At 43.8% G+C, this 12567-nt stretch overlaps 1 protein-coding gene across 3 annotated transcripts in view; it reads right to left on the bottom strand.

Annotated features, from left to right (window-relative positions):
- LOC147614048 (DExH-box ATP-dependent RNA helicase DExH7, chloroplastic-like) overlaps positions 1–12567 on the bottom strand; it is a 113874-nt gene that overhangs the window by 74317 nt on the left and 26990 nt on the right. For all 3 annotated transcript variants that reach the window (XR_015263052.1, XM_086780593.1, XM_086780592.1), the window contains exons 3-4: positions 4559–4728; positions 4334–4387 (exon numbers count right to left, since the gene is read on the bottom strand). Coding sequence is in view for 2 of the 3 variants with exons in the window: in XM_086780593.1 (XP_086636719.1) it covers positions 4334–4387; positions 4559–4728 (224 nt within the window). In the remaining variant the exon portion in view is untranslated. The remainder of the gene's footprint in view (positions 1–4333; positions 4388–4558; positions 4729–12567) is intronic.

Genomic DNA, 12567 nt, shown 5'->3' with positions numbered 1-12567 from the left:
GCCAATTCAGAGGCAGGGGGAGTCAAAGAGGTCGTGGAAATCGACAAAGGCAATATAATGATACACGTGGATGCTTTTATTGTGGTGAGCCTGGACATGTGCAGGCAGATTGTTAAAAGAAGCAGGCTGACATACAAAATGGGAAATTGCAGCAAAACAACTATGCATCCTCGAGCAGAAACAATAAGGATAATGAAAGGTTGTTTGTTATGCAGCATGTCGTTAATGCCATGTCTGAACATGTTAAAGCAGCACATAAAGATGATGTATGGTACGTTGATTCAGGTGCTTCGAACCACATGACAAGTCATGGGGAGTGGTTCAAGAAGATGAAAAACCTTGAAAGACCAGGTTTTGTGGAAACAGGGAATGATACTGCTCATCCAATTGCCCATGTTGGAGATATGCCATTATCTATGCAGGATGGCAAAGTGAAGTACCTTGCAGATGTACTTCATGTTCCGAATATAACAAAGAATCTGGTTTCAGTTGGCCAGATGATTGACCAGGGTTTGCAGGTTCGGTTTAATCCTGAAGGTTGTTATGTTGAAGACTTTAAAGACAAGTGCAAGTTGGTTGCAAAAGGCAACAGAGTGGACACAATGTTTACATTGAATGTAAACATGCCTGAAGTGAGTGCTGCGATGTTTGCAAATGGTTCACGAATTGTTGCAAACACAAACATTTGGCATAAAAGAATTGGACATGTGAATGTGCAGAGAATGAAGTCTATGCAGACTAAAGGAATTGTGACAGGGCTGTCAAAGTTTAAAGTTGAAGGTATGCAGAAAATATGTAAAGCATGCCAATTTGGAAAGCAAACAAAGCATGTATTTCTACGTGACAAAAATGTGAGCAGAAATGCACTAGATGTGCATTCAGATGTATGGGATCCTACGAAGACCATGTCTATGGGAGGCTGCAGGTATTATGTGACATTTATTGATGACCACACAAGGAAAGTGTGGGTATACTTCATGAAGGAGAAGAGTGAGGTATTCACTCATTTTCAGAATTTCAGAGTTATGGTTGACAAGCAAACAGGAAAGTATGTGAAGTGCCTAAGGTCAGATGGAGGGGGAGAGTACTTCTCCAATGAGTTCTTTGAATTTTTTAAGAAGAATGGTATTCGGAGACAGTTTACACGCAGATACACTCCGCAACAAAATGGAGTTGTTGAGCGGAAAAACAGGCACATTGCTGAGATTGCGCGAGCATTGATGGGAGAGAAGAATATGCCGCATAGCTATTGGGCTGAAGCTGTTTCTACAGCAGTTTACATCATGAACAGGACTCCAACTGCAGCCATACATGATGTAACTCCAGAGAAGAGGTTTACTGGCAGAAAACCTGATTTGTCTCATCTGAAAGTCTTTGGATGCATTGCATATGTGCATGTGCCAGATGAGCTGAGAACTAAGCTGGATCCAAAAGCTGAAAAATGTGTGTGTATTGGATATTCCCTTGAGCAAAAGGGATACACGTGTTATAACCCTGCTACACGTGAGTCGAGGGTAAGCAGGGATGTTATTTTTTATGAGACGAGCAGCTGGTATGCTGCTGAAAAAGAAGCTGTTGGGGCTAATGTGAGTGGAAATGTGGTTTCACAGAATGCAAGTCAGCAAATCACAGTCTTTGAGTGGACCAGGAGTGTCCTCATCTAGTGGTTCAGTTGATAGACCATGGAGTGGTAGGCTGCGTCATAATACCAGTCCTGCAAATGTGATTAGTACATCACATAAAGGCAAAGAGAAAGTGATTGAGCCCCTTAGTATGCCTGACATTTCTGCAGGGCATTCTCATGTTGATGGAGAGTCTAGTGGCTCAGAGATAAGCCTTGATGAGGATCTTGGGATACCAGCTACGAGAACACCTGGTGTAAAGAAGGCTATGGAAGCCATGAATGCAAAGCTGCGAAGATCTGGGAGAGTGAAGAATCCTGTGCAGAGGTTTACCTATGATGGTTATGTGGCACATCACTATGCATACATGGCAAAAGTTGTACAGGTTGTAGAGCCCACATGCATTGATGAGGCTGTTGGAAATGTGTGTTGGGAGAAAGCTATGGATAAGGAGATGGATGCACTATATGGAAATGAGACTTAGGATTTAGTGCAATTGCCTGAAGGCAAGAAAGCCATTGGATGCAAGTGGGTGTACAAAGTAAAACATAACAGTGATGGAAGCATAAGCAGGTACAAGGCTAGATTGGTAGCCAAAGAATATGCGCAGACATATGGCATTGATTATGAGAAAACTTTCAGCCCAGTTGCCAAGATGGCAACAGTGAGAGTTGTGATAGCAGTGGCTGCGTCAAAGCAATGGTCTTTACATCAGATGGATGTAAAGAATGCATTCTTGCATGGGGATTTACAGGAAGAGGTGTATATGTTGCAGCCACCTGGTTATGAGGATGTGAGTCGCCCCGAGCATGTTTGTTGCAGGTTGAAGAAGGCCTTGTATGGCTTAAAACAAGCGCCAAGAGCATGGTCTGACAAGATTTCTGAATATCTTGTCACTATTGGCTTTCATGTAGCCAATGCAGATTTCTCGTTGTATGTGAGACACAGTGATAGAGGGGTTGTGCTTGTTGTCATCTGTGTAGATAACCTGATCATTACGCGGGACCATGATGCAGAGATCTTTGATGTAAAGATCTTGCTTAGACAGAAGTTTGAGATGAAGGATCTGGGTGAGCACAGATATTTCTTGGGCATTGAGGTGATTAGGTCACCACATGGTATTGGATTACTGCAAAGACAGTATGGCTTGGACATGTTGTCCAAGTATGGTATGACAGGCTATAAGCCTATCTCAGTGCCATTGGATCAGAATGGCAAGTTGAGTGCAGATTCAAGAGAGATTTTGGAGGACCCTACTATGTATAGGCGCATAGTAGGAAGCTTGATCTACATGACGATCACCAGGCCAGATTTGAGCTATGCTGTTGGGTATGCAGGTTTCTCGGAAGCCACATTTGGATGCATTGAGACGCATACTGAGGTATGTGAGGTCTACTTTGCATTGTGGACTATTTTATGAAACTGGGACAGAGATATGTGTACATGGGTACACATATGCTGATTGGGTTGGTAGCATCTCAGATAGAAGATCTACTAGTGGCTTCATGTTTTCTTTGGGGAGTATTGCTGTGACTTGGAGCAGCAAGAAGCAGCCTACGATTGCTCTATCCAGTACAGAGATGCTGCTATGGCAGCATATGACATAGCAACATATGAGGTAGCTTGGTTGAGAAAGCTACTTGCAGATTTGGGTTTATCAGTGGATAGACAAGTTGTCATTTTCTGTGACAACATTAGCAGTATACAGTTGGCCAGGAACCCAGTTTTTCATGCTCGCACAAAGCATATAGAGGTCCACTACCATTTTGTCAGAGAGAAGGTTTTGGCAGGAGATGTTGACCTTGTTTATATCAGCACACAAAATCAGGTCGCTGACATCTTCACCAAAGCATTGGGTACAGAGAAGCTCCGCAGATTCAGGGCTTCGCTTGGTGTACATGAGATGGAGTTGAGCTCGAGGGGGAGTGTTGAGATATCGAGCTCATCTAGTGAGGCGGTGGACACTGATGACCCACCTGGGGGATAGGCCCCACACTTACACCACTGGCATGGTTGGTGAGATCATGGGTGATATACGGCCAGTGGGATGACAGGCTGTGTGAGCCATTCTAGAAACTGGCATAGTTATAGCGCCAGCTCATTTAGTTGGGTTCACACTATAGAGAACCCTAGTATGTATTTGGTTGAGTACCTTTTCATATTGTGTGTACTCTTATCTTTGTATATGGTGTGTTGAGTGTTGTGTGAAGAAGAAGAAGAAGATTTTCAGCCTCTCACCTTGTGTGTTCTCTTTTAGGGTTTTGTGAGTGTGTGTGCGCTTGCAAGAGCTCAAGCTCTCTTCTCCCCTGCATCTTTTCATAGAAGGGCCTAGATAATTTCCCAACATTTTAACATGAAATATGTTATGCATCTCATGTGAGTGTCATAACGATTTGTTTCAAAACAACATAATCCATTTAAATATACGTTTCCAAGTTTAGAAACGCCAAAGGAGAAGGGTGAACCGCCCCCCCCCCCCCCCCCCCCCCCCCCCCCCAAAAAAAAAAGGGAGCTAATAATATTATATAAGCTCTTGGATTGATCTTATGATGAAAGTGTTAAAATAAGTTAGCAAGCAGAAAACATTTCAAGTCCTTTCTCTACAGCTTCTGCATATCAAATTCCTCCACACCCACCCCCTTCTCTAATCCAAGGCCACAAACAATGCTTCAAGGCTGGCACTTAAGATCTTGTGTTTTTAGCTACATTACCTCCCAATTCGAATCAATATCACTACTTGTTGAGGAGCTGCCACTTCCTCCTTCCTGCCATGAAAATTTGATATATGTTTATCATTAAAAAGATGCATTCCACATGAAAAGAAAAGTAAATACTTCTATATAGATTTGTGTAACAATCACACTAAAAGGCCATAACCATGCAGGAAAAAAGAAAATTTGTATAATCTATCACAATTCCAAACAAATTGAGAAAACCTCATTCAGCTGAACCATATATTGTCGAATCCAGTCCGCTTGTTGTGCTTTTATGTCCTTTTCTTGCACTTCAAGAGGTCTAAAAACAATTTCTTGTGCATGATCTTGTTCAGGAGTTTCACAGGGAGTCCAATCTGCCCTTGCTACAGCTAGCAACTGTACAGATGCACCTAGTGTACAGAAAGACTCAATTATGCACTATACATTAAGTTTAAATCCATCCCAACACAACATTCATATGACCGTGTGTATGTGTGTGTGTGCACACGCATGTGTATGTGTGTGTGTTTGATCTATACATATACCATATCCACAGCCAAACAATAAATTCAAGAACCCAAACAGTCTTGATGAATAGTGTTAAACATGATTACAAAACAAAAATATTGTCTACAATAATAATGTCATAAGTTACGGGAGACTGTGTCTCAAATAGTGAAACAAGTGTCTTAAAGCTTAAACTACGAGACATTTGAGAGGGTAGATCCTGTTACCTGCATCCATCCAACACAGACAAACAAATTGTTAGCCTGTATGTTTGTTGCACAGAGCTCCCACCTTCGTATATTGCCAGGCATGACCAGTGTGGTAATGCCCAATAATGGGGGTACCGCCAAAGATAATAGGTCTAGTCTTAAAGCCATAGGCAACATTTATCTAAAAAAACCCTTAAGTCGGTTAAGTTAAGAAACCATAGGAGTGGTGTGTGTGTGTGTTACAAGCTATATTGTGTCACTTGCAATGGTCAGGTAGGCTTGCAAATCAAGGAAACTCGCTTCTTTTACAAAGTATTCATTAGAGCAGGGTGTTTGATCCACCGCTTGCTTTGTCTCAACCAAGAAAGGCCTACAATCTTTCCACATTGGGAATTTGTTGTGTATGTGATGTTGTGGATGAAAATGGTTATGTTCTTACCTTCCCATGTGCAGTTAGGCAATGCAATTTAGGGATGCACCACAAGCCAATCTGGAGACTCATTTCAGAAATAATGCAATCCCTTTAACCAATCCCAATGCTTGAGGAATCACTCAGAATCCAAGATTGGTGCTTTGATAGGCAACTTCCAAGATATACTCCTGTATCATTTGCCAACTTGTCTGCACCTAGGGCTTACAAGTTACTCTTACCACCTCCATGGATTGAGGATCATGCAAATCGCCTCTAGCATATGTCAAATTCTCTTGCTCGGTGGAAAGCTGCATTGAAAAGAATTTGGAAGAGTGGATTGCCCCTCAAGCAACGATTATTTCTGTGGAGATGTCTGGTTGGAGTATTCCCAATTGGATCTCTTTTGGTGTGAAGGCGCATTACCCTTTTAGCCAATCCCAGTGCTTGAGGAATCACTCAGAATCCACCATTGGTGCTTTGATAGGCAACTTCCAGGATATGCTCCAGTATCATTTGATATCTTGTCTGCACCTAAAGCTTACAAGTTGCTCTTACCACCTCCATGGATTGAGGATCATGCAAATCGCCTCTGGCATATGTCAAAATCTCTTGCTCAGTGGAAAGCTACATTGAAAAGAATTTGGAAGAGTGGATAGCCCCTCAAGCAACGATTGTTTCTGTGGAGATGTCTGGTTGGAGTATTCCCAATTGGATCTCTTTTGGTGCGAAGACGCATTGCCACTGCTTCTTCCAGGCAGTGCTCTCATCCTACAAAGACAATGCCTCACCTTCCGTTGTATTGTTCGCACTCTCGCGTTTTTCTTGATGATTTGTCTGCACGTCTTCGGGCTCGTTTTCCGAGGACACATTTTGGTCGAATGTTCTGGCTTTTTGGTTGCCTTTCTCCTCTCCTACCAGACTATACTGACTTCCTTAACTGGACCAGATTCTGGGCTTTGTGGACTATCTATCATGCTCCGAATCAATTGCTCTTCTCTAGAGATTCTATCCAGTTGTTTGTTTATTTCCGGAGAGCCCTTTTCCAGTCGCTCCAAGCTTCTCATCAAATTGGGGGACTAACCTTCCAACAATTAGAAGTGTTTTCCCATTGTTTCTGATCTTAGTAGTAGCTATCCTCATCTGGGACAGCTATGAATGTACATTCTCTTCTTTCTTAATAAAACAGTGGTTTCACTATTTTTTTTTTTAATGTGTGTGTGTGTTGTGTGCCTCTTTTTATGTGTGTGCGCGCGCGCGCGCGAGAGAGAGAGAGAGAGAGAGAGAGAGAGATGAAATGAAATGAAATGTCATATTAATGTCTTCAAAAGGCCAGAATGACCTATGAGACAAAAGTTACAGTCAAAGGTCCGATACAAGCTGTATGTGGAACAAGAAAGATAATATAAAGAGGGGTACAATCAGATGAGTGATAGCATCCAGGGGGGGAGTCATCGGAGAAACTCTCGCATGGGACGTTGTAGTGCCTGGTAGGCCTCTGCTTGTGCCTAGCTATGATCAGTTGTAACCTCCGGTGCATACGAGATCTCCTACCGGTTCCTCTGGGCCTCGAACGTCTAGCTCCACTAAGCTGTAGCGCCCGATCATGTGTCACTCCTGGATAGACGGCTCTCGATGTAGATGCTAAGGGAGTCTAGGGTTGAGCAGTGACCTGCAGAGTAATACTAAAATAGTCGGTCACCCTATGCCGGCATAGCTCTAATAAGAAAAGTCCGAGGCATCTTTGGTTAGTGAAGTCCATCACTCAGGAGTAGGGTCCGAAACCCTCTCTGAAGTGCCTCTACCACTATAGGTGTCACATCCATCTCCGACCGGATAATCTCGTGTGGGACGGATGTCTTACTATGAGTCATCCTAGCAATCATCATCACAAGCAATCTCTCTAGTGGTCTCCAGCCATCATGAGACTCACCTGACCTTCTACGGTGGTCAAGACTAGGCCCCCAAATCTGCACACCATATAAGAGTGTCGGGGATACAGGAGTCTCGAAAATCCATAGCTTCGTTTGAGGCTCCTAAAACTGCACCTCTGAACACATCCTCTCTAAAGCTCACAGAGCCGCATATCCTCGTGTCAATCTCGCCTCAGCGGCTACCCTCATAGAGAAAGTTGGGCCAATAAACAAAATCCCCAAGTATACACAGGAGGAAACATGCTCCAACACCTCACCTCTGTAAGAGAACTGTGGAGCTGATCTACTCACCCACTATGCAGAGGTATTAAAGATCATAACCTTGGTTTTCCCAAAGTTCACCATGAGGTCCCTATGCTCTGCAAATGCATCTAAATGTCTCTGCATCTCCTCTGGTGAGTTGGCTATCAGTACAATGTCATCTGCATATATAAGAAGTGGTATCCAGGTGCCTGCTAGTGGTGATCCTCTGCTGCGCTCTCTATCAATGTACTCAGAAATCTCATCAATGTATAGACCAAACAAAGTCGGCGAGAGTGGACAACCTTGTTTCACTCCAAAGGTAGAGTGAATAAGCTCAGACTCTCCCTCTCGTGTCCATACTCTACACCTCACTGACTCAAAAATGTAAGAATCCCCCAAGTGAGCTCATGCGGAACTCCTATGCCACACAATCTCCTCAACAATCTGGCCCATGGCACTGTGTGAAAAGCCTTGCGGAAATACAGTAAATCCTCCTCCCCTCTGCTCTCCCCTCCTCAATCATGGCCGTGAGGGTGAAAATGTGATCCATTATCGAGAAGCCTCTACGGAAACCTGCCTGCCCAGGCGCTCTAAGTCCCTGCTCCTCTGCCCAACTACTAAGCTCATGCTCAAGGATAGAGTCATAAAGCTTAGCCAAACCGTAGCCAATCATGATAGTACGATAATTAGTGGGAATCATGGGGTCACCCGATTTCAGTACGGGCACAGTAGTGTTAGTGCTCCAACTCACAAGGAAGCAATCACAACGACATGTCAAGCAACCCTGTTGAGAAATCCTGCCGAGTGATTCTGTCAAGTGTGAATCCTCTGTGCGTTGCCTGCGAACACACGCACAAGTGTGTGTGTGCTGCATGGCGTGTACTCGTCAGCCCTTGTCCAGTGTTCTACACACTCGCCAGCGCCCGTTTTGTTGTTTTCGTCTTCTTCCTGCCTACCTTGGGCGGGTGGGCGTGAGAGTGTGTGTGTGTGTGTGTGTGTGTTCACGTGCACGCTAAGCTCATAGGCTCCTACCTGTTCCTGTTGTGTTTTGTGTGGATAGTTTCGGCCTAGCTTGCTTCTACCATACCTTCAATCGTCTCCTGCTTTTTCCTCTTTTGCAGTTGCTCTTTTCATGTCTGCTGCTTCTGATCATCCTCTTGCCTTGTCTTCGTCCGTGTTTGTGTAAGAGTCAAGTTTACTCTCGTCGTGAAGTAGAACATAGAAATAAGCAGCTATGTTCAAATAAATCGATTGATTCAGATGTGGCTCTTTTTCATGAAGAGCAATTTGTTTATGACGAGTGAGTGTGTACACACTTTGTTAAGTTTTGGAGAACCAAAACTCACTTATAAATTATGACCAGCCCGGTGTTCGCACACATTGAGTCCCGAGGTGGACAAAACTCAATGCCCACCATCCAAACCTTATCCCCTTTGTACAAAGTGAGCAACCAGCCATGTGTCCGTTCTAGCTTGCACCACAAGTCACTTGTCCACTCTACCTGACACCTAGGGTGGACATCTCATCATATCTCTCTTCCCTCTCTCTCTAGAGGTTGGCTCCCTCCTTCTTGAGGCCTTTTAGCTGTATTTTCTACACTTTCTCTTTCCCAACTCCATATCCAAGCTTGCTAGTGTATTTTCCAAGCTTCCAAGAGTGTTTCCAAGTGGTGTTCACTCTCCCACACTCCCAGTGACTGAAATTCAGCAAAACATCTCTTATATTTGCTGTTATGTCTGGTCTTTTTGCTAAAAACCCTAATTTCAGCCTTCCTCTTTGAGGTTGAACCATAGGGGAAGCTTTCCCAAGGTTCCCTTAAGCCTCTTGAAGACTTTTGTCGCGAAGGATCGCGTCAAATTGAAGATTTCAACACTCCAAACGCTTCCATCGCAAAGACTTCCACTATCATCGACTCTAATTGCAATTGGTAAGATTTGATGCTTAAATATGGAAGCAAGTAGCAAGAGGGAGAAGCAGGACTCCATGTTCACATACCTTGTGTAGTGTTCTCTTGTCGTACGTGCTCTCTTGCAAATTGTTGTTACCATGTGTAGGTGGAACAATAGACGGCAGATGGTAGGGAACATGGGCACTTGAGAGGATAGTATGAATTGCAAGTCTACACCGACAACCACATTGTTTGCAATACTGTATTCATATGCATTGGTATGGAAATCTAGTCAAAAATACCCATGACACTATGTCTTGATTCTCCCAAGATCAATATACTTTATTTGAGGGAGGGGCCGGCCATTCCAACTCATCTTGCGTCTCTTGTCAATTCAGCAAATTACTTCTTGTATTGAGCATGTTGTCCATTAAATCTTGGTGTATTTAAGTGTATTGATTAGCATTGTGTTTAACAGAGTTACATTAGTATCAAAGCATACAGTTCTCTTTCACTTCTATCGTGAAGGACGATCACTGCAAACACTAGCTATCTCTACACTTAGAAAACTATGGACAGCCACACAGTGAATGTTAGAGAAGCTAACATAAGAGGCGGGGACAATGAAATGCATACTTCCAATGCTTTACAGGATGAGCAAACTCATGTGATGCACATTAGGGTACAGGAACATGTGGGACAACCGTCCCATGGCAAAGAGAAAATGCAAAAAAAAAAGAGTCCATAGCCTTAAGGGCTGAACTTACTCATATGCCGGCTCTTCTTTATGCACAACAAGAAGAATTGAAGCTCTACCGCCACGAGGATCCATTGGTACATGATCGTTTGAAGGCCAAGAAAGTCGAATCTTATATGGATCATGCAATGGCAATGATTACTCAAGAGTTGCACATGTAACCGAGGGATGCAACACGTGCATACTTGGCTCATGCCGAGGATACTATGCAAAAAAGGCAACCATTCCACATGTCTTAGTATCCCCACAGGTGCTTGAACAAGAACTTATGTCTAAGAGGATGAATCCTCATGCTATTGGAGAAATGTATGTCAAATGCCATTGCCGGTTGAAAATAGGCATGCACAACACATGCAACATGGGCTACAATTTTGTATTGGTGCAGGTATTCCGCGTAATTCTCATGCCACTCATGTCTTCGAGTGTGCTCGTGAGGAAGAAGCTATGGGTGAAAATGCACCAATGTGTGTTGAGGGACCAGCCATGCCTCATGCTTATAGAGCACATGTATCTATGCCTAATGCATCACCTTTTCTTCCTAAAATGATGCCAGTCTCACAAGGACTGTCCCAATGAACAAACATGCAAGAAAACATGTTGAGATTCACGCTAATGGATCAAAGTCTCATGACTTCAAAGCCGGAGACAAATCTGTCAAGTTTGACGCATCTCATGGGAAATACGACACATGAAAGGCATTTGCTTTTATTGCCCAGTTTGATATTGCTTTTAGTGATAAGGATTTCACTCAGAAATCCATGATCCGGCATGTAAGCATGTTAATGTGAGGCACTGCTGCCCATTGGTGACTCACAGAGAAGCTCTCTCTGAAACCGGCCTTCAGAAATCTGACAGGCGGTGAAACAAACACTCGCACATAAAACACTTCATCGCCCATGGAAACCTGGAAAAGGAAAACAAACAGGGGGAGCTAGAGTGCTCCTGCAATAGTACAAAGACACCGATTGGCCCCCAAATGCAGTGGCACCCCTTGCGGTATTTCTTTACTTGATCAAAATTTGAGTACAAAGTACAACTGGTCGAATTCTCTACCAATAGGATCTCTCGAAACTTTCACCCAAGACTTTCAAAAAAAAGAACTCTCGTTATTTCAGCAAAGCATTCCATAGAGAAGACACCTGTACAACACCTCCCTGCTTAAAAAAGGTCTTCTCCATCGCTATCATGGATCTCTCAAACCCTTTCCCCAACAGCAATAGGGCTGAACCAAACCATATGTCCTTCCCTATAGTCACAACTTGCATGTAACCTCGAGAAAACTACAACCTGTCCACCACAGGAATCCAAAGACATGCTTTCCACATGAAACCAAAGACCTGTATCCGATAAACCATAGACCTGTATCTGAAAAACCATAGGCCTGTTTCCTCCATACCAAAGTCCTGTTTCCTCTCGAAAAAACCAATGTCCTGTTTCCAGGAGAAAAATCCACATATGCACCATCCAATCACAGTGCCAAAAACCTAGAGAGAAGAAGATAGAGGACGTGTCAAGCAATCCCTGAATACACATAAGTCCCAGGTGAAGAGCAACACACATCTCTTCCAAGAACATCATCCTGTGCATATGTAGCTTGATCCTCTACATCCTATTCACGTAAACAAAACCTGCTTGCGAAGAGAGAGAGAGAGAGAGAGAGAGAGAGAGAGAGAGAGAGAAACCCCTTGAAGGTCTGCCGTATTCGCGAGCGTCTTGTGTGCTGTCTTTGCCAGCGACCTGCGTGCCTTGTATATACGCACGCATGTGTGTTCATGCATGCGCTGCGCTGATAGGATGTCGCCTATTCCTGCTGTGGTCAGTGTGGAGGGATTCAGCCGTCACCTGTTACTGCTGCAGATTGGGAAGTTGCCTGGAATTGCTGAGCGCCATTGATTGTGCTTGCTGGATGTTCTCTGTACGTGCTGTTCGTCGTTCTTTTCTTCTTGTTGTCGCTTATTCCTGCTAGTTGTCATCTTCCTCTTCTACAGCTGATCTCTTCCTGTCTGCTGCCTCTACTTCTGCATAGCCTCTAGGCTTGTCTTTGTGTGTGTGCAGGTGCTGAATTAGGGTTTTCAGGTGCTGAATTAGGGTTTGAGAGAACGGGTTTTCTTTGCTTTTGTACATGGATTTGGATGACCCGGCTGCTGCTGTTGGTGGCATGGCTGCCAATAGCCTTAACATGGATCTTATTGAGGAGATGATCGAGAAGGATGTGGGTTATGCTTCAGATGCCTTGGAGCAACAAAAACATCAAAGGCTTGATGTTGATGCAAGCTACACTCCGGTGAATGTTGGAGAGAAT

This window comes from Cibotium barometz, chromosome 42 (assembly GCF_041138505.1).
Source record: "Cibotium barometz isolate CiBa-2024 chromosome 42, ASM4113850v1, whole genome shotgun sequence".
NCBI classification, from domain to species: Eukaryota; Viridiplantae; Streptophyta; class Polypodiopsida; order Cyatheales; family Cibotiaceae; genus Cibotium; species Cibotium barometz.
This window is presented reverse-complemented; position numbering and strand designations above follow the sequence as displayed.